Source organism: Galleria mellonella, unplaced genomic scaffold, assembly GCF_026898425.1.
Source record: "Galleria mellonella isolate WM207_F2 unplaced genomic scaffold, CSIRO_AGI_GalMel_v1 utg57, whole genome shotgun sequence".
Classification (NCBI taxonomy): domain Eukaryota; kingdom Metazoa; phylum Arthropoda; class Insecta; order Lepidoptera; family Pyralidae; genus Galleria; species Galleria mellonella.
In genome coordinates this window covers 7,684,518-7,706,266 of record NW_026442119.1, presented here as the reverse complement: position 1 = coordinate 7,706,266, position 21,749 = coordinate 7,684,518, and the positions used below count along the sequence as shown (strand labels likewise).

General features: G+C 29.8%; 4 protein-coding genes across 7 annotated transcripts; 3 read left to right on the top strand and 1 right to left on the bottom strand.

The window, feature by feature from the left end:
* Nucleotides 1-1,486: 1,486 nt before the first annotated feature.
* On the top strand, nucleotides 1,487-3,226 carry LOC113509919 (HIG1 domain family member 2A, mitochondrial). The gene is made up of 2 exons (XM_026893345.3): nucleotides 1,487-1,779; nucleotides 2,215-3,226. Exons 1-2 carry the CDS (start codon nucleotides 1,647-1,649, stop codon nucleotides 2,379-2,381), a joined length of 300 nt encoding a protein of 99 aa, XP_026749146.1. The 5' UTR covers nucleotides 1,487-1,646; the 3' UTR covers nucleotides 2,382-3,226.
* A 671-nt stretch (nucleotides 3,227-3,897) lies between these two features.
* Nucleotides 3,898-6,297, top strand: LOC113509716 (threonine aspartase 1). The gene is made up of 5 exons (XM_026893119.3): nucleotides 3,898-3,992; nucleotides 4,094-4,139; nucleotides 4,233-4,361; nucleotides 4,448-5,262; nucleotides 5,503-6,297. Exons 2-5 carry the CDS (start codon nucleotides 4,106-4,108, stop codon nucleotides 5,644-5,646), a joined length of 1,122 nt encoding a protein of 373 aa, XP_026748920.2. The 5' UTR covers nucleotides 3,898-3,992; nucleotides 4,094-4,105; the 3' UTR covers nucleotides 5,647-6,297.
* Nucleotides 6,293-16,101, bottom strand: LOC113509648 (protein Daple). The gene is made up of 7 exons (XM_026893027.3): nucleotides 15,831-16,101; nucleotides 14,784-15,200; nucleotides 13,505-13,788; nucleotides 12,503-12,673; nucleotides 11,756-11,972; nucleotides 9,076-11,683; nucleotides 6,293-8,728 (listed from the first exon to the last, which is right to left on the bottom strand). Exons 1-7 carry the CDS (start codon nucleotides 15,885-15,887, stop codon nucleotides 8,370-8,372), a joined length of 4,113 nt encoding a protein of 1,370 aa, XP_026748828.2. The 5' UTR covers nucleotides 15,888-16,101; the 3' UTR covers nucleotides 6,293-8,369.
* A 644-nt stretch (nucleotides 16,102-16,745) lies between these two features.
* LOC113509643 (coiled-coil domain-containing protein 149) lies at nucleotides 16,746-21,102 on the top strand. Of its 4 annotated transcripts, none has more exons than XM_026893016.3 (8): nucleotides 16,746-16,864; nucleotides 17,234-17,398; nucleotides 17,980-18,228; nucleotides 18,517-18,696; nucleotides 19,051-19,329; nucleotides 19,424-19,502; nucleotides 19,938-20,076; nucleotides 20,329-21,102. In XM_026893016.3, exons 2-8 carry the CDS (start codon nucleotides 17,330-17,332, stop codon nucleotides 20,705-20,707), a joined length of 1,374 nt encoding a protein of 457 aa, XP_026748817.2. In that variant the 5' UTR covers nucleotides 16,746-16,864; nucleotides 17,234-17,329; the 3' UTR covers nucleotides 20,708-21,102. The 4 variants fall into 4 exon arrangements, with proteins under 4 accessions (XP_026748817.2, XP_031766678.2, XP_052755278.1 ...); XM_031910818.2 differs by having other exon boundaries at nucleotides 16,747-16,864; nucleotides 17,250-17,398; XM_031910819.2 differs by having other exon boundaries at nucleotides 16,793-16,855; nucleotides 17,250-17,398.
* The last annotated feature ends 647 nt before the right edge of the window (nucleotides 21,103-21,749 follow it).

Below are 21,749 nucleotides of genomic sequence, written 5' to 3'. Positions count from 1 at the left end.
ATGGAGACTGAGAATCTCATTGCTAGCAATATACCCAACCAGGTCGACCTCTACATAGTTTCTCCTGGAAATCATCGTGGTAAATTCCTGTTGAATTTGTCACGATGGGCTAAATGACCTGCTTTCATCCTCCAGTAAGAGACGATAGACATCTTATATTAAGATATTATCTTATATTGGAGCCCCGCCAGTATATATCAATACCGCAGGCGGAGTTGCCATTTCATTTTCATCCATAAGAACATACAATAAATTATTAGCCGATTAACTACCCGGCTGCATTACATCAAATATGATCCTCGCTTCAGTAACAAATAAGTTAGATGATCAAATATTGTGATTTTGATATTTATTTATTTATATTTTTTTTTTTGTTTTTTGAAGGAACTAATTTATGGTAATATAAAAATAAACATTACTGTAGTGAAAATTCTATTAATAGATCCATCAATGGATATTATCAAGATTCATGTTATTAACAAGAGTAAACAACTTCTATGAACTTAAACTTTGAGTTGATCTGTTCGATTATAGTTGATGCGTGTATTAGTGTAATGACTTATGGAACTAAAACATGGTCCTATACGGTTGTCTCGATTAAAAAATTACTCGGCAAGCTATGGAAAGTGCTAGACTTGCAGTTCCAAAATGAGGATATCCGCAAAAGAAGCAAAGTTACCGACGTAGCCCGAAAAATTAGCAAGCTGAAATACTAATGGGCTAGTCACATAGCTCGAAAAACCGATAACTGATAAAGAAGAAAGGTTCTTGAGTAGAGACCCCGTACGGGCAAACGCAGTGCAGTATGATCCCTAACTAGATTCAGGTAGTCAGTGGATGCAGGTGGCTTAGAACCGTTCTTAGTGACAGTCTATGGAGGAAGCCTATGTTCAACAGTGGACAAATAATGACTGAGATGCTGATAATGACGACAAAGTAGTTTATTGAATAAAAAATTTAAAGAAAATAAACAAAATCACAATGTTGTTTCATCTTACTTAATTATTATGTAAAACTTTTATATTACTGCATTAAGGATCAAACTTAATGTAATGTAGCTAGGCAGTTATTCAGATGAATAGCTAACCTTATGCCTTACGCTTTTGGGTCAATTATAATGACTGTTTTTTTCTATAGCTAAATAGTTGACTATTTAGCCGGTTTTTAAACCATAAATAATAGAATAGTTAAGGGATTAAAATTTCGGCTAATACATCTCTACAGATCATAAACGACCAGCGACACCTAGATATACCATACGCTAATTTTATTTTTACCTAAAAATAATTTTTTTTTCCCCCTAATGAATAAATTAGAAAAGCATTGATTGCTCTTTTTTTTGGTTTTTTTTTGTTATTAACTTACTTTTTATCGCAAAAAAAGTAAGACAAAATGTACCTACTGTTACTATTTCATTGTGTTGTTATTTTGAAAAGGTAACATACATTTCATTTTCCCATGTATATAAGACCACTGACAATTATTAGAACTTAGTGATTACTTGCTCTGTGGTATTGGCCAGTCAACACTCAAAAATACTTATATCAATTTTGAAAATTACCTATAAAATTAATAAATTATTTATCATACGACAAAGTAACTTTAACAAAAAAATTGTCTTTCATAATTTTTAAATTGAATATACTATGCCTAACGAAGAACCACCGGACTTGGATTGGGTGCAATTGCGCCGGGAAATGAGCAATGTCACTCAACATGCTGAAACAACCAAGGAAAAGTTTACTCGGAAATTTACTGAAAATCCTTTTGTACCTCTAGGTATGGATAATTAAAAATCAATAATGCCTTATTGCAGTATAAATAGTCCAACATATAATCTTCGGAATATTTGTAAATGCATACTATTAGCCTAAAAAACCTTTGTAAATTTTTCTTATAAATTTTCCGAGTAAAATTTCTGTACAAAGACAATTAATATGTTTTGGCAATACATTAATATAGTCTTAGAATTTATTTTATAATTGAAAAATATTAAGTCAAAATTATGAAACATTTTTTACTACTACAAAGTATGAAGTTATACTATTCTAAGATGACCATAATTAATACAAGATCAATGTATTTAATATAATTTATTTGTAATAAAATAAATAATATTAGATTCTATATATGAATGAACTGAAGACCAAATAATATTGCTTAATGTCTAATCTATCATATGACACAACTTATATAATAATAACCAAATTTCAGGTTGCCTTGCCACAGCAGGAGCTCTATCATTTGGACTGTGGAGTTTTAAATCTGGTAAAACAAAACTGTCGCAACAAATGATGCGACTCAGAATTGTAGCACAAGGCTTCACAATTGCCGCTCTTGTAGTTGGAGTTATGATGACAGCAGGTAGAAACTTGAAATGATTGTAAAATTTCAATATTATTTATATAAAATTAAGTAGATGTGCTACAGATACAATCTTGACAAACTAATGATTAATAGCACAATTTGTATCTACCTGATTTCAGTAGTGTATACATTATGATGTTCAATTTTAATTTTATCTTATTACACTTGGAATTGATATAGGTACTACAAATTTGATGTTAAATAATTTTTGTTGGCATATCTACCCTATTTTGTCTTGAATAAATTTTATAAATATGCAAGTTGTATTATATTCCATAAGGTTGTATATTTATAATGTTTTGTTTAACAATTTGTTAGATCCATATAAAAAATATGTTTAGAAAATTATATTGTATATTTAATACATTTATGAAATATAAAATTTTGATGTATTTTTCTATCACCACTAACTGTACTGTGAACCTATTTAAATTACATAGGTTATATTAGAATTATATTAAAAGATATTTGATTGTAAATTTGGGCATTAGTTATATTTTAGTTATATAATAAGTTTTTTTTAAATATCAATGGAAATCATATTTCCGTAGTGCTTGTTGGTTAAAGATATTAGAATGGGTAAGTTTGCATAAAACTTGTGAAATATGTAAAATTAAAAATGAACCTTATATCTGATCCAGAAATTGATTTGATTGCCGACAAATTAGCAATCACTATGCAATCGATAATTTATGATTTATAAAAAAATTTGTATTAGTACAATTGTTTATTATTTAACAAATGAAATACATAGACTTAGTATAACATACTTAAGTGAAGTATTTAAGATGAGCTATATGTATTTTTCTTTGACAAAATGTGCGCTACTAATGATTAAAAATAGTAATAAATGAAATATAATTATTAAATACAATTTTTAGTTTCTTAATCGCTCTGCAGAGGCAGCACCATCGATTTGTTGATTCTCACAATCTGCAAAATATTTACTATCATATATCAAGATAGTAGCTATCGGTATACACCCGCCACCAACATTCTGTAGGTAAAAACATGTAACCCCAAGAACATGTTATATAACCAAAGGTTAAAAAGTAATATGGAAGTTCTTTTTTTCATCTTCTGGCTTCAGCATTTTAGGATATTTCTTTTAATGGGTGATAATGGAATGGTAACCCCGCCTGCGCTAACGGTATACGCTGGTGGGGCACCAGTGAAAGATGATAGGTGATGGTGAAAACAGGTCACTTAGCCCACCATGATGAATTCGACAAAAATTGTGAAGGTCTACCTGAGAGGGTGTATTGCTAGCAATGGTGCTACTAGACCTCATTACTAACAATCCCTTCCCCACCGGCTTTTTAGGGTAGTAACAGTAGTATGAAAGTTACGTAAGACCTCTACCTCTGTATCTCTGGGTATACATATATTGATAAATTATTACTTTGACATTTGTGTTTTAATCAATGTCAATTTATTCCAGACAAATTATCTTTTTGAAGACTAGGCAGCATGGTCTCCGACCTTAGCCTGTTCCAAACGGAACAAACGTACTAAAAAAAAAAATTAATCAATGTCAAATAAGAACAAAAAATAGAATGTCAAACTTTAGTTGTCGTTCGTTCACTTTAATATATTTCTTAAATTCTTTGATGTTCCTATTTACGGTACTTAATTATTATTTTGTAATTTTCATTTTACATTACCACAATATTTTCTTCATATAAAACTTAAAACCTTTGTTATAATAATGTTTATTATTTTTTAGCATCTATAAATAATGAATGGGCATGGTTTCATTGCTGTGCATTGCGGTAAGACTAATATAAAAAAAAAATTCAATATTTTTTTACAATTAAATATTGTTATCAGTTTCAAATGAGACATTAACACATTTTTATTATTAGGGGCTGGCTATCATAGTGACTCTCTGAAGAAGGAGTACCAGAAAACTTGCTATATCGCCTGTAGGAAAGCTGCGGAAATCCTAAAAAATGGTGGAAATGCTGTTGAAGCAGTTGAAAAAGCTATAATTGGTTTGTATTATATAATGCTTAAATTATTTGTATTGCTTATTACTCAGTTTACACAATTCTATAGTTACTGTTTTATATTATTTCAGAATTAGAAAACAGTCCACTAACAAATGCTGGTTATGGCTCCAACTTAAGCTGGGATGGTTTAGTAGAATGTGATGCCTCTATTATGAATGGTCAAACATTACATTTTGGAGCATGCGGAGCAGTTTCTAATGTATGGAACCCAATATCATTAGCAAAACACCTTTGCATAAAACAGTGTGACAATCTCTCTCTTGGCCGTGTGCCTCCATGCATTCTCACAGGACAGGGAGCACGATTATGGGCAGAAAGAATGGGCATAGAAATAGTTGAAAATAGAAAAATGATCTCAGCTCGTTCATTTCGAAACTATAAACACTGTAAGCGAAAATTAAAAAGATATTCTTTACAGAATGATATTAAATTCAGCCCATTAGACACTGTAGGAGCTATCTGCGTTGACTCAAACGGCATTGTGGCATCAGGAGCTAGCTCAGGTGGAGTCTCGCTAAAGCATGAAGGGAGGGTTGGTCAAGCAGCTTCATTTGGCAGTGGAGTATGGGCAGTAATGAGCAGAGACAGAAAAAAGCCATCAGTAGCTGCTTGCACCTCTGGCTGTGGAGAGCATTTAATTCGCACTCAGTTAGCTAAAAATACTGCAGAGAGTTTGTTAGAAGCTTCTCCAATTTTAGGTCTTGACAAATGTTTTAAAGAACACTTTCTTGAATCACCGTTCCTATGGGATGTTCCTGAAAGGTTGGGTGGTACACTGGCCTTAAGATTTGATTCAGAAATTGGTGAAGGTGAACTGCTATGGGGTCACACTACTAAAACTATGTGCATTGGGTACATGTCTACTGAAAATGAAAGACCAAAGGTAAATAATTAAGGATATTTGTTAGGCCAGCATTTATTAAATTTTGTGTCAATTTCTAATCATTTTCTCACTTTTTTAACTAAACAAATTATCATTCTGTGAATTTAACAAGTAAACAAACATTGTTGGCAAATTTTTCGAATTATGTGAAGTATTCTAAATAGGCAATCTAATGCATATAAATTTTAATTTAGGTGTTAATTTTTACTCAGTAAACTATTTATGAAATATTTGTTTCAGTGCATAATCTCTTATCTCCCCCCAAAAGTAGAACCAGGCCAAAAAGCAGTTGTCTCTGGTCAACCATTTAAAGTACCAATACAACCCTGCCCAGTTCTGCAATGGGAAATCAAGACTACAGCCAATTGTAACGGATCTCTTTAATTTTATATGTATTTATAAGAATAACATAATGCCTATAATATAGCCCATAGCAGTTTTTAGTACTTTAGTATTCAATTTAGCTACTCACATGTGAAATGTAAAGCATTTAGGATTATGGTTTCTTCTTTGTAAATAATAATTTTATTTACAAAGAATGTAAGATCTGAAATAATTATAATAGTAAATATATCCATGACTTACTCAATATTATTTTTAATGTATATTAATATAAACACATTTCTAATATTGTAAAATTAATTTTATTTCCAAATAAAAAGTAAAAATACATTAAAAGTGTTACTACACAATGTACAAGAGTAGATGAGTAATAATTTTCTAAATTGTGATGATAAAAATTAATCATTGATTGTGATATCTTCAGAATTACACTATTGTTTGAAATATGATAGTAAAATGATATAAGCCTATTAAAAATGTTCATAGAAAAAACAACACTTGTATGAACTAATGTTTTAAAGCCAACAAAATATAAATATTAATAATAATATTATATCAAGCAACTAGCATATTAAAATACACCTTTTATATACCTTAATTATATTAATTTAAGTTAAATACCAAACTTCAGACTGTGAATTTAAACTAAGTACAAGAATATTTTAATCAAAATAAAACATTCAACAAGTGAGATTTCCAGTTTTATTTTCAAAGTACAGTATTTAAGTAATGTGCTAAGACATAAATTCGGTGAGAGGCTGTTTTACATATTAATTTATAGTACACATGCTTAGTAAACTATTACACTTTATAAAGCTAAGAAATATTTTTTTTGTTTTTTTTTTTTTGTATAGAAAGAAAAAAATCTAAATTGAAGAGAGAGAGAGAGAGAGCACCATATTCTGAGTACCGATTTTTAATATAAATGGGTCAAGTTTTGCAATTTGCTTGGATAGAACAGGTACCTTCTTATCATTTTCACCATGAATGTCGTTTAAATGCCTTTTCGTCAGAAGTATAACACAAACATAATAAATCATATTATACCCGAGGCCTCAGGAATGTAAAACACATAATTTATAGGCGTGCAACTGGCGACATTACATATACTGTGCTGTCTATGGTCAAGTAGCCTGTCGGCTAATATGTTGTTTCTAATGCTAATTAATATATTTAATATTTAGTTGTATAAACTATAATAAAATATAATGACCCTACTTGTGTTCTCTTGTTATGGTTTGATTTGCTTGCTTGGCTTTTTAAACCACATAGAGAGCCTTCTACTACAAATATGTGGGTTCTGTATTTTTAGGTTAAATAAAGCAATCTCAATATTTTTTATATATATAATTTCACGACTTTGTTTGCCATAATTTGGAAAATCTACGATTTAACCATCTGCGTAACTAACTTTCATTCAAATTTATTAACAAAAAAAAAAATTTGTCGGGTGAACGCATTTTTATATCCAAGAGTATACTTGTCCGATTTCCAAGATTGCTACAAGGCACTAGGGATTATTTAAGTACAAAAGTATAATTAAGGGATTAGTTAGACAAAACGACAATCGAATGCTAAAATATAAATTCGATCACAAAGTGAAATTATAAACACATAAGAAAATCACAATAAAAATATAAAAGTAAAATAAAATATATTGTGAAGAATCAAACTTCGCATTATTTTAATGTTATAATCTTATATAAGTGTATATACCATCTAGGATTTATCACATAATATTATTACTAAAATATTATTACAAAATCAAATTCTTTGTACTGAACTAAATTAAAATTGTAAATTAGAAGTTAGTAATAATTCTAGTCAATCTTAAAAACACAGTTGTAAAATTGTATATAAATTTGAATTGACTTCATTAATAAATAAACAACAAAATAGTTTGTACATATACAAATTAATTATGCTTTAAAAAAGTGTAAAATCATTATTAATATTAAAATTAGCCGGTAAAACTAACTTAAAATTAAACAAGTGTCACATAATCACTGGCAAGGAAATAATAAAATCAATACTTAAAATTATTGCATTTATTTGTTGCTACTTTTTTCTTATTTTGTGCATTTTGATTAATTGGAGTTTAAATTAATTTCCATAACAAGTCAGTATTACGTTTAATTAATGGAGCCTCATATTTATTTTCTCGAGTATTAGGAATAGATAATCATAATTATCGTAAAATTATGTTTATGGAATTTTTAATATCAATTGTATATACTTTATTCTACTTTCGAGATTATTAGATTACCAATTATATTTTAAAATATAAATTAGTAGAAAATTCGAGTTGTTGCAAGAGTATTTAATACTAAAATATGAAGATAATATAAGGCTAAAATTAAATAAGCTTTTGCTTATATCTTCCAATAGCTTTCAGTTTAAGGAGTCAGTCAGTCCTTTCATGTATTTTGTTATAAATTATTATCTAATTGCCTGCAATAAATTTGTTCTGCTATATGCTTTGCAATGCTTTATTTAAATGGATAAAAAAAAATTAAGTAAATTTTAAAGCTAAATATATAGGTACATCATGGACAAAATTATTAAATGCCAAGTTAATACTGTCTTCATTATTTAACATGAAACGCATCAATCCTTCTTCAATCTCAATAAATATCATATAATTATCAATCCAACATTCAAATCACATTTCACAATTTCAAAAATGGTAAAGTTATCTAAATTCAAGGCATCTCGTCAGTCTGCACATTCATGCATTCAAATTAGCTTCTTAGTTCTAATAAATATCATACGCAACCATATTCATACCAAATTGCAGACTCCTTGGAGTTGTCAGATTTTTCATTGCGACTGACGGTCCTTCTATCATGTCGCAACTCCTCTCTGTCCTGCATATTTTCATCAACAGTTGAACGGGGATGTTCTGACATTGAACGATGAAGATCATTAGTACCCCTATCGTTAGTATTTTGAGAAGCTCCATCACCTATTACTGTCGAAATTCGATTATACACCAAATAAGTAGGATTATCTTTTAACGGTGTGCTTTGAGGTTTCGAATTAAGAGTTACATCAGGGTTGTCGTCTGCAAGATATACAGTACGACGCGAACCAGCTGTACCAAAAACTGGAGATGGAGTCGACACTGCAAAAAAATATACAATGCATAACTTATATTTGAGAACCATGCCACTGATCTGAAAGACATAAGTTTGTAAATGCAATACTTATACTATTCTTATAATTTAATTTTTTATCAATGGATATGTATAATGAGAATTTTATGAACATACCGTTTATCGAAACAATTGTCGGAAATGATAAACAGTTATTCATAAAATTTTCGATATACATATATTTATATATCATACATTGAGTTTAAGACACTGATTTTAATAAATATTTCGTCTCATTTATTCCAAGTCACCACACAAGGCATAATTGATAAATTTTTCTTTCAGCTTTTAAAAATGAGTACTATTTATTCTGTACCTGCTGGAAGTCCTGTATCACCCTCCAAACCCTGGTAGCTATTTCTATGAGAAGAAGGCACGGCTTTATGAGGCCGTCTTCTAAGAGATGCTCTAATTAAAGCATCATCTCCGCCTCCGCTATGCATTGATGTGGTGGAGAGGCGTCTTACAAAATTTGTTTCATTTGTCAACCGAAAATCTAAACTCGGAAATGATCCTGTTATATCAATGTTATCTGATTTCTTCAAAAGTTTGTCATCGAATCGCCTGCTGAAACTTGAGTCTGAACTATGCCTTGGTGACTCAGCACTAGGATTGGATGAGCCCTGATCCTGGTCTGAAATCTTAGATATTTTTTCTATATCTTGACTACCAGGATCAGACTCCCCAGATTCTGAACCAGCTAATGTTAACTGTGATTTAGATCGACTGGCATCTTCAATTCTTTTGTTATTTCTAGACGGCACTTTGTTTATCAAATCAGTGCCGGCTTTTCGCACTCTTTTTACGAAAGATGCTCCAAAACCACGTCGTTTTGGTGTACAATTGTCAAGTTTCTTATAATGTTCCATAATTTTTTCTTCCAGCTTCTCTTTTTGTCGACATAAAGCATTAACTCTATCTGCAAACATTTTTTCTTCTTCATGATAGTGTTGTTTATCTTTTAAAGAATGTGCTAGCAATTCATGATATTGTGTTAAAAGTTGAGATACATGGTCCATCAAAGACCGTCTATCGGCATCCAAGCTTTTATTCATTTGTACTAACATTTCACAATGTTGATTAGTCTTGTTTACTTCCAGTTCCATACTAGTAATAATCTCTTGTTTGGTATTCATTTCACCTGACATTTCAGTATTTCTAAGTTTAAGTTGAGTTACTTCACTCCTCAGATTTCTGTATTCTTCCTGCATATTTCTATATTCATTTTTAAGTCTGTCACTTGCTGTAAATAGATTTCTAAAATCATCTTTTAGTTTAGAATGTTCTGCTCTCAAATTCGTTAAATTTCGTGACTCTATTTTTAAGTTTTCATGTTCCAATTCATATTCTGACAACTTCTTTTGTGTTATTTCCATTCTTTCTTTTAATTCTCTATTTTCTATTTTTAAGTCTCTGACAGTAACTTTCACAGGTTCTCTTTCGCTGAGTAGCATTTCATACTCCGTATTTAATTGTTCATGGAGAGTTTGTAAAGCTACTTGATCTCGTAAAAGGTTGTCTTGTTTATCTTTTAATACCTCAAGTTGTTTAATTATTTCTTCTTTTTCTGCAGCTAATTGACTATTGGCAAGTTGTAAAGTCATTTGTTGTGAAATTAATGAACCGTTTTGAGAATTTAAAGTTGCTATGTTAACCTCTAGTTTGGCATTCTCGGCTTGACAATTCTCAAGAGAAGCTGTGAGAGCTGCTAAATCAGATGTCAATTGTTCAATTTGAGGATTTGTTACATTTTCATCAACATCTAATTTTTCTTTGTGATCACAAGAACAAGGGACCAATTTCATTAAATTAGCTTTGGCAGCAATTTCAGATATCAATGCTTCATGATCAGAGTTTGTTATAATTTTTTCTAATAAGTCATCTACAGTTACTTCTTTAGATATAATTTCAGATACATTAATGCCAAGTTTTTCTACACAATTTCTTAATCTATCAAAATTTACTTTTTCTTTGATTAAATCCTTTTGTAATGTTTGTATAGTTTCTGAATCCACTTTCTTTTGTGATTTTAGTTCTTGTGCTTTTTGCTCTGAATCTTGTAATTTGCTGATAACTGTTTGACTCGTTTCTAATTCTCTGTTTAACCTTTCCATCTCTTTTTTCTTTAATTCAATTTCAGTTGTTAAACTATCGAGTAGTACATGTTTTTCTTCAGATGCCTCTCTTAATTTATTTACTTCTCTTTGGAGATTATGCGATTCTTTTTCACTGTAAGTTAATTTTGTTTTTAGTTCTTCAGTTTGTATTATGAGTGCAGTTACTTTTTCAGCTTCTGGTTTCACAATATTTAACTCCTTGGTTCTTGCATCAAGAGATTTTTCTAAATCATCTGCTCGTCTTTGTATTGAGTCACATAACATTTGAATTCGTTGCTTGTCTTTGGTTAAAGACTCTAAATGTCTTTCAAAATCTTGTAATTTATTTTTCTCTGAATCTCTATCAATGGCTTGTTTATCTATAAATACTTTTTGACTATCCAATGAATCTTGAAGTTTTCTGTTCTCCTCTAAAGCATTTTTGAAAACATCCTCTAATTCAGAATTTTGCTGCATAAGTCTATTACAATTTTCCTGTAATTGATCACATTTTAAACTTAACCTTTTCTTTTCTTTCTCCAGTTCTAACATTTTGTCACTACTTTCCAATAGTGACTGTTCCTTCAAATTGTCAATGGTTGACAATAATCTCTTATTTTCTAATTCCAGTTTTAATGCTCTTGCTTGTGCATTACTTGTCAGTTGTTCAGATAAACTATTTTCGCCAGATTCTAATGTACTTTCGCATTCATTATCTGTATCTAAATTGCTGTTGTTACTTTCACTAAGAACTGATTTTGTAATATATTGAAGATGATTATTTTCTTCTATTAATTCTTGAATTTTCTGCTGATCCGCATCTCTTTCCTAAAAAAATATTAATTTTTATTCCTTATTTCTTATAATTGCACATATTTTCAATAACAAAGAATAACTTACTAGTGCTATATCATTTGCTTCTCTTTTCAATTTTATCATTGCTGCTTCTAATGATAAACATTGATCTGCTCTCTTTCTTGCTCTTTGAAGCTGCTCCTCTAATGCATCTCTTGTCTCCATTAGAGCTTTGTTGTCTTCCCGTAATTCAGATACTCTGGTTTTATAATACTCGGCATCAGCTAAACGATCGCGATATCGTTGAATTTCCTGTTCCAATCTACAAATAATAAAAATAATTTATTTAAACTTAAAATCTCCAGTGGGGTTATATATATATATATATATATATATATATATATATATATATATATATATATATAAACTTGTGAAGGTTTATTATTTTTTATTTATGTAAATATTCTATTATTTAAAGAAGAAATTGCTTTAGCGGTAAGACCGCCTTTTGTACGAATTATCATTATAAAATGTAAATAAATAAATATATATTTATGTATTATTATTGCTTATTTATATAAGTGTGTAGTTACTTTTTATAATATGTTTAATATTAACTAGATATATAGGAGTTTTAAATTTAACTGTACAGTATTTACCCTTGAACATTCTATAGTTTTCTTTTAGCTTCTTAAAAGGTTGACTATAAGAGCACCCTCTATGGGATAAGTCTGCCATTGTTTATCAAATCTTTTAATGTGTCCAATGTAAATTACGTACAATAAAGATTTTAAATACAATACAATATGCCATTTTTTTCAGATAATTTGGTCTAAAAAAGTAAAACTGTACCTGTCACAACGATCAGCTTTCTCTCTGAGTGCATCAACTTCATCTCTATATGCTGCAGATTTTCGAGCTTCATTAAACCATTCTTGACTGTCAGTACGTAACTTAGTCAGTACTAATTTAGTATGCTCCAATTCTTCACGACACTCAGACAATTGTTCAGACTTTTCTTCTCTAAAAAATTAAAATTACTTAGTAACATTATATTATTTTTTTATAAGCAAAACAAACAAATATACAACTACTGACCAATGAGCAGTTTGTCCAATCTATACAAGGTATTTACTAAAACAATTTTAGCAAGACTCAAATACATTAGATGTAAATCAACTAAAAGAACAAACGGGTTTTAGAAGTCAACTCAATAATTGATCATATATAAAACTTTGAAACAAGTTCTCTAAAAGTATTAAGAATAAAACATTACATTGCTTTTATTGATTGCAATAAAACATTTGACAGAATAGAGGATAAAGTTGTATTGCCCATCTTAGAAACTCAGAGTACATAAAACATATATACTCTAAATGTAGTTGAAGTTAAACTAGAAAATACACATTAGCTTGGGATCACATTGTCGGTGATCCCAAGCTTACAAGCAGTATTGAACCCTTATGTCTTAGAAGAGATTTTGTCTCACTTTGCGTGTTCTACCGTTCGTACAACAGATTGTGCTCAGAGGAATTGTTCAATATAATGCCCACGGCCATCTTCTACCATCGTACGGCTCGCCATCGACAGGGAGTTCATCCTCATATCCTACAGCCTCAATGGTCACGTACAACGCGGTTTCAGAGATGTTTCCTCCTACGAACATTCAGGTTATGGAATGAACTCCCTGCCAAGGTTTTTCCAAGAGCCTACAGCATGGGGTTCTTTAAAGAGGTTTCTTCAGGGTCGGCAACGCACGCGATATTGCAGATATTCATAAGCTACGGTAACCACTTACCATCAGGTGGGCCGTATGCTTGTTTGCCACCTCAGTGGTATAAAAAAAATACTTACAATTCTTGTCTTTGCTTCCGTAATCGCGCCTTCCAATCAGCCAACTCAACAGCAAGATGTTGACTCTCACCATTTGCCTGATTAATATTCTGTGTAGACCGACTCTTTCCATTTTTATTCTCATTATCATTTTCACATAACCCTTCATTAAGCACTAAAGAAGCCCAATTTATTAAGTAGTGGTCTCGTTCTTTTGCCAAGCGTCGCATATGATTAAACATTGTTGGGGATTGGAACAGGTCTATAGCATCTGGAGTCAAAACAACTGTTTGCATATCTGTCACCTATGAAAACATATAAAAAAATTAAACTTAAACTAATAGATAGATATAGAATTTATTTGCATTACTTACACCACACAAATAACAATAGACATTGATAGACATACAGTAAAAAGATATAAAAGAATACATATACAAAAAAGCAAAATATATAAAAGAAGAAATTATTTTTTCATTTTATTCTTGTGTTATAATAACACAAAATGGATAATATTTATCTTTCTGATTTGAATATTAGAAAGACAAAAATATTTAGAAGTATATTAAAACAATTTACTTATTTTTGACAGTGATGGTGTTTAGATCTTATGAGGAAAATTTACCTTTTTAAACAAAATATACATAATTAAAGTAACCCGAAGGGCAGTAATTAAAGTTACTACTCTGATCCTGCAGCATTGGTATATGGATAGGCCCGTGTTTTACAATATGTAAATATTATATTTGTACTAACTTTTACCCACAAAAGTAGTCATATCCTTCTCCAATCCATATAATATAAAAACAGATTCACTATTACATTTATAATATTAATAAAAGTAATTAAGAGTGTATAATTACATAAACGACTCCACAATAACACATGAATTTAAATATGGAATTAGAAATATCATAGCTATTTAGGATTTTACTCCTAAAAAAAATATTATATGGGAGTAAACACTATTGATTGCAAAAGTAATTAACAAAGTTTAGGGGGTTTTACTATCATCACATTTTTCGCCTTAAAGCATCAAGCTGGTTTATATAGGTGCATGTTAGTTTCTAGATGTGTGCTTACAGAAGTTATCACTAGTTCATGGTTTGCCAATTTTGAAATTTATTAATTAATTCCAATAAAATCATCATTTTGGTTTGACTGACCTGCTTTATTTATTACCTACTGACTCATTCAACAATAATATATACCAATAGTACAAGTGGAGTTACCATTATTATACATCATTCTCTAGTTACAACAAAATATATATATATATATATATATATCAACTACATACTTGTTTAATACATTCCACTATATTATGCTGTAAATCCACATCCAACTCCTTAATTCGAGTAATAAATAGTTCCTTATTGGGACACTGAACAGCAGCACCAAGTAATAATAAAATTAATAATTTCATATTCTCAAGTCCTTCTCTGGTCTCTGGAGCTTTACCCAAGCATATACATTCCGGAACAACCAAAAGTGTCATACCCAGTTCATCCTCAAACAACGCCTTCACATTTTTTACAATGGCATCAAAATTTTTTACTCTGCCTAGTAATAGAGCTTGGTCCTCTAACCCTGCCAATTTTGTGATATGATATGAAGGTTCTGGATCAATTTGAAGATAAACTTGGTGTAAAATATCTCCATTGAAGAGGGTAGAATATTCTGTGATGATATCCGGATTTGGGAGGCATGATTTTAACTGAAAATCAAGGCATATCATGATATTTTTTATTATATGATACATTATATTATTCTTATACATAGTTTTATTATTACAAAGTGCATAAAATAAAAACAATTGGTTTAAGTAAATACAAATGGCAATTTATTTTCCCATAGATTGGAATATATTTGAAAGTTATAAAAAAGTTCATAGAGTAAAAAATAATAAAAAAAATATTTAGATGAAATAATAAATAATATTTAATAGAAATCATATGTGTTATAATGTTACTGTTGAAATGTTTAAACAGTTCATTATCAAATAGTAATACATCTTGTTTCCAGCCTTGTAACCATTAGTGCTTATTTACATATCAATGTAAATACTAATTTTAAGAATTACATATTATGAAACTACTATATCTACAAAATTGATTTCATTTTAATATATTATTTTTTACATTTAAGTTGATTATAATATTTTATATAAATAGCAAGTAACACTACAAAAATAAATTTGTAGTTAAAATACGAAATATGAACACGCAATTAATTATACTGAAATCACACGTTCATTCATACGGAACGGCTTCGTAAGTTTGTCTCACGCTTCATTCTTACACTGGTATAGTAATAAAAACAGATGCACGGATCGCTGATCACTCACCCACGAAACTAGGGGCCCGCATAAGAAATCCTCGATTTCAGTAGTAGACGCAGCCATTGTAGTTGAATGTTAAGATGAACGAAACCTACTTCTTTGATTTTGTCCGAAACACATGGCATTAAAATTATTCACGATATAAAGTTGAAATGGCAATGTATTTAACATCAACATCTGCAAAACACAAAGAGATGAAATTGAATAGTACAAAAAAATCTTACACCACACTACCTAACGTAACAATCACAACTCACAATGACAAGATTGAATGAATGACATACATTTGAATGACAGTTATAAATAGGTAGATAATACCTACTAAGAACTAAACAAGACGCTAAACAAATGTATAGGTAGGCAGTCTAAATACATGGGTAGAGAATTGTACTAAAAATGTAAATTAGTTTTTTATATTGGGTATTACTCTTTAATTTGTGGTAATGCTACTTTTTACATACTCTTTACATCATAGACTTAAGAGTACTAAAGATTTTGAATCCTTATTCTTAGAGTAGTACCTAAGAACGCGGTGATAAAATTAAAACTGCAAATCATATAGTTGCTTCTTTTTTTCTTATGCTAAAATAATTAGTAAAAGAGGACGAAAGATACAATTAGTTGCTATTTTTAATAATTAGATAGTCTATGATTATGTTATTTAAATACAACCTGCTTGCATACTTTTTGAATAAATATGTCGAATATATAATCTAGTAATATACAATTTGTTATTGAAAAATTCCTTGTTCTTAGGGCTGTACTTAATACATAAAATGATTGTATGTTTTTGGTTTTTACCAAAGATTTTGCTATTCTACATTCTGCGCATTACAGAGCTTTTTATTATTATATCTTAAGAATAAGTAATTACATCATATCTGACAACTACAGCTGACATTTTGACAGCTTTTACTTTATAATGTCTAATCTGTGTTTATAGTGTTTTAGTGTAGTTTTAGTATGCAAAATATTTGTTTTTATAGAATAAAAAAATATTATTGAGACTATTAATCTATTTGGAGTGCAAAGTCCTTTTTGTTAGATTTACAATCTATCTAATAATAATTTTTATATTTTCTCACAATCAAATATTACGTTGAACCCATAATTTGATGGGGGGGGGGGAGGGGATTGTTAGTAATGCGGCTTATCAGTCCCATTGCTAACAATATACCCTAACAGGTCGTCCTCCCCGTTGAACCCTCTGGAAACCATCGTGCTGTATTCATCACAATGGGCTAACTGACCTGCCTTTTCATCCTCATCTATCATCCCTCACTGGTGTCACGCCAGTGTATACCTACCGTTAGCGCAGGCGGGGTTATTATTCCATTATCATTCATTAAAAAAAAACCATAAGTTGTTTAGCATTTTGAGCAAAGATTCACATATAAATACCAGATTAGTATCTTTTATTTACAGAACATAAAGTAGATAAATTCAAAAGTGCAGGTCACGTTCAGGTTAATGTAATATTTCTGCATTAATAATAGTCTGTAGATATGTTTACTAAAACTCCTACAAGTAAAGTGAAATTTCAAGATCAACAATTAGATGACTATGTTTTAGAGGTGAGTATTATATTATTAACTGGCTGCAATAATAAATTCTATATTTATTACAATTGACAAACAATTTTGTTTTTGTAAATTTCCTATTATTACATACACTGAATTTCTCTAATTCAGATTTGCATTCTGAAATATGTAAATAATAACATTGTTACTTGCTTCATGCTTTAAAGATATAAAATGTCAAGAAAGTTCTGTTACAAGAAAAATCTTTACAATGGAGGTCATCCAGTTATTAAAATAGGCCCCAATGTTGGTGATTCATGCATGAAGTAATATATGAAAGATAGACTTTGTCACAGACTACTTGGTATCCATGGGTGATTTTCAGGATAATTTCTCCTGACAATACTACTAACTTTAAAATTTAATTTACGCTTGTCAATGATCCAGTCCCCTCTTAGACCTTGGTGTCCCTGGTTGTCAACTGACTATGCTTTGCCTAATACGAGACATGATATCATTAGAGCTAAAACAGGTTATATTCTGCTAGATATATTAAAAACTACTTTTAATAATATATTGATGTTTAGCAGTTATATAGAAGAGTGAACCTTAATTTTTTATTTTTAACATTTCAGAACTCTGTCTTAAAGAGTAAACTTCAAAGTAAAATAGATGCTCTCTTGATAATGAGCAAAGAACTTGATAAATGTAGCATGGAAAGAGATAGATATAAAGTACTTGTTGAACAACTTAAGTGTAAGAAACTCATTGTAAGCCACAATGAATGTAGTGACAATGTATACAGATTCACTCCTACAAATACTATAAGTGGAGGTGATATGTTAGCCAAAACACGTGATCACAACAATATGCTCAAATTGGAGGTATGGTATATTTAATTTATAAACATATTGAATTCCTGATTGTATTTTTCATATTATAAATATGATACTAATATATAGCTTATATATACTTTTATTCTGATTAATTAAAATGTGTTAAATTAAAATATTACTACATCAAGGCCTTTACTCAGCAGCAGACAATAAATGACTGATATAATAATAATAAAGTAACAATTGTTTTATATATTAACATATAAAAAATATACAGTGGAACATATAACCTCCTCCTTTGTTGAAGTTGGTTAAAAAGTAACATTTATATAATAGGTGGAAATGTTACGTAGTAAACTGGAAGAAGCAACAGGTGACATAGTAGCTTTGAGAAAACAACTACAGAAAAAAGAATCAATATTAGAAGAATATAATGAAAATAAAAAAATGTCTACTGCTTATTCATATAAAGATTATGAGAAACTTGTACAAGAATTGGAAAAAGTTAAAAAGAAGGTAAGCCTTTTGTTATATCTCTGACACTTTTTTGTATTCTGATAATCCTAGTTTTACACTACATTTTTGTCTACATTATTATAACTTATAAATTCAAAACAAGCCATTGTATTTAGTGTTTAGTAAATATCTAATGTTCTAATGTTGGTAAATGTGGGAAGTAATAAAAACATGAAATAATTACATAGATACTCATTTTATAAAATATGTGACTCATGCTTGTTAATTAAAAACATTAATCACATTTACACAATTGTTTAATTTTTTTAATCCCTTTAGAAGTAAATGAAAATCATAGCAGTGTATAAGTTATTTAAATTAGGTTATACCAATGATTTATTTTTTTGTGCACAGTATCAACAATTACAATTGGATTACCGAGCTACTTTAGATGAAAAGGAAGAATTGGTGTCAGACAGGGATTATTATAAAAATAAAGTGCAACGTTTGAACCAACAGATTAGCTACATATTATCCAACAGAGTGAAAGCGCAATCTGATAGAGAAATAGATCCACCAAAGCCCATTATAGATATTGATGCTTTAGTCACTGAAAATAAATACCTACATGAAAGAATAACACAGCTGCAAGTTGAGAAAGAAATTATTAAGCGTACATTAACTAAATACAAGGTTATTTTGTATGAATATAACTATTTAACATTATTTGTTATTATTACATGTTGCAGAGGAAGTTAATTTGATAAAGTTATCATTTTTATTTCAGACATTATTAGACAACAGAAATAAAAACGATTCTCTCAATTTAAAAAAGGGATTTGCTGATGTAATGACTCAAAAACAAGGTTGGAAATAATTTGATAAATTATTATAATATTAAAAAATAGTTAAGTTTGATATTTTTTTATGATGTTTGGTAAATGCAGACCCCAGGTACCAGTGAATAATGATAGTTGTGAATAAAGTAAAATCAGTAATCCCATCATAACAAATTCATGATGGTTTCCGAGGAAGATTAAAGGAGTTCAGCAATGGGACTGTTTATTCCCATTACTAACAATACCTTACTACAAATACATCTTCGCCTCAGGGCTTTTATATGATATGTAAAGAGAACTATTGAGCTGATTACAGACTTATCAGTTGCCGGAGCTACACCACAGGTAGAGAAAAAAGGAACAGAATGTTGCTCAGTTTTTATCATTGAATTTGAATAAGAATTTAATTATTAGTTGTAATACCTGAATTTGTACTAATAAATTTGTATATATTTTTTTCAGTCCGTGAATTTCTTGACATTAACAGCAAGACTGGGTTAAAAAGAAGCTCTGCAGCAGAATTAAAATCACTGTGTCTTGGTCTATTTGAAGCATTAAATGATAAATCCATAGCCTTACAGCACCAGAGAAAAACTAACCAGTATGTATATACATTTTGTGTTGTAAACAATTGTTGACAATAGTAGACGAATATATTTATCTTGATAGGAATTAAAGTCGTGAGCATATTTATTTTAAAATTATTTAACTAAACATTTTTTTTTTTTTCTTAAACTGTTTGTCTGAACTTAAGCTATTCAATAAATTTTAAAGGCCACTTCAGCCTATTTTAAGGTATACGAGTAAATAACAATAAGATAATCTAATAATAATATAATGTAATCTTTTGCAGGATTCTTGCAAATCGAATAACAGAGTTAGAAAAAACATTAGAAAGTTGGTGTAATGGTGAAAAATATATTCCAATATTTCCATCACAAATGCTATTAGAAGAGTTTGTCCCTGATACAGGCTCCGTAAAATCAGATGAAGATAAACACAAGCACTCAAAATCACAGGATAATATTGACAATTCTAAAGATATACATAGTAATTCTGATGGCGATGATGAATTGAATAAGGATAGTGAAGAATCATCAGATACCAGATGTAATGATGATGAAAATAAATGTCAATTTAGTGGCGTCAGTAGAAATTCTAAGACTATTTTACCACATGAATTGGAAGAGTTGGTTAGAGAAGCACTGGCTGAGTTAAAACCGACTACTTAATATAATGCACAAAACTCAAATTTCGAAGTAAATAGCTTTCGGACGGTTCTATTTGCAAATAACAGACCCTTATAATTTCATTGCATATGAAAACAAATTCGATCGGATCAAGATCGATAATGAAACTGCAGAATGATTTTCATACATACTTAATAAGTTTTTTCTCGCTAGATACGAGTGTCCAAGACGTAAATTATTTTTTATAGTATTAACTGTGGTATTAATATGTTAGTTCTAATATATTAAATTTTATGTAAGAAATCTCTTATATCTCGATGCATTCCAAAGAATTTTCTAGTCTAATAAAATATTATCTAGTCATAGTTTATATTACCGTTGTTACTGTATAGATATATGTTTTAAATGAATTTGCCAAATAAATAATGCAAATGTAAGTATATACTTTTTAATTTCCATTAATCCTCAACCAATTTTCATAATATGTATAAATTACAAAAATAACACCAGTTTGAATACTCAGCAATACTGGCCTCAGAGGGAAAGAGATTATTAGGGATTATTATGTTCATGGGTGACGGTAGCCACTATACGTCTACTAGATAGCCTCCTTAATAATAAAAAAGGGGACTAGTAGCCCTATTGCTAGGTTAGATTATAAAGTTTTTTTTTCATTGATGATAATGCAGTAACCAGCGGAGTTACCATTCCATTATTATTAAAAAAAACAATATGTTTTTTTGGGGAAACCGCGCAAAGGCCAGTCTTGGTATAATCAGGTAGACCTCTTAAAAACCATCACGGTTAATTCTCGGTAAATTCACGATGACCTATTTTTATCCCCAGCTATCTAATTACTGGCCCTCCCGCCAGCATATACAGAGGCTTTATCATTTCACTCTAGGTACCATACAGAGTTAGTTTTTTTTAACATTCGACGATAAAACAAGGTAAAACGAGCCAAATATGACTGATTCATAGTACATATATTCACGAATTCGTGTGATCACTTTTTGTCTTAATCATTAGACCATATGGTACAGTATTATTACTGTATTTTTATAAAAAGTATGATATATTTTAG

Bases quoted from the DNA above. Each gene is read 5' to 3' on its own strand.
- LOC113509643 (XM_026893016.3), top strand. From the start codon at position 17,330: ATGTTTACTAAAACTCCTACAAGTAAAGTGAAATTTCAAGATCAACAA. The intron at 18,229-18,516 runs GTATGGTATATT...TTTATATAATAG, and splicing joins ACAATATGCTCAAATTGGAG to GTGGAAATGTTACGTAGTAA. The intron at 19,503-19,937 runs GTTGGAAATAAT...TATTTTTTTCAG, and splicing joins TGTAATGACTCAAAAACAAG to TCCGTGAATTTCTTGACATT.
- LOC113509919 (XM_026893345.3), top strand. From the start codon at position 1,647: ATGCCTAACGAAGAACCACCGGACTTGGATTGGGTGCAATTGCGCCGG. The intron at 1,780-2,214 runs GTATGGATAATT...ACCAAATTTCAG, and splicing joins AAATCCTTTTGTACCTCTAG to GTTGCCTTGCCACAGCAGGA.
- LOC113509648 (XM_026893027.3), bottom strand. From the start codon at position 15,887: ATGGCTGCGTCTACTACTGAAATCGAGGATTTCTTATGCGGGCCCCTA. The intron at 15,201-15,830 runs GTGAGTGATCAG...CTTGATTTTCAG, and splicing joins GCGGGCCCCTAGTTTCGTGG to TTAAAATCATGCCTCCCAAA. The intron at 13,789-14,783 runs GTATGTAGTTGA...ATGTTTTCATAG, and splicing joins TAGTGGAATGTATTAAACAA to GTGACAGATATGCAAACAGT.
- LOC113509716 (XM_026893119.3), top strand. From the start codon at position 4,106: ATGAATGGGCATGGTTTCATTGCTGTGCATTGCG. The intron at 4,140-4,232 runs GTAAGACTAATA...TTTTATTATTAG, and splicing joins TTTCATTGCTGTGCATTGCG to GGGCTGGCTATCATAGTGAC. The intron at 4,362-4,447 runs GTTTGTATTATA...ATATTATTTCAG, and splicing joins AGTTGAAAAAGCTATAATTG to AATTAGAAAACAGTCCACTA.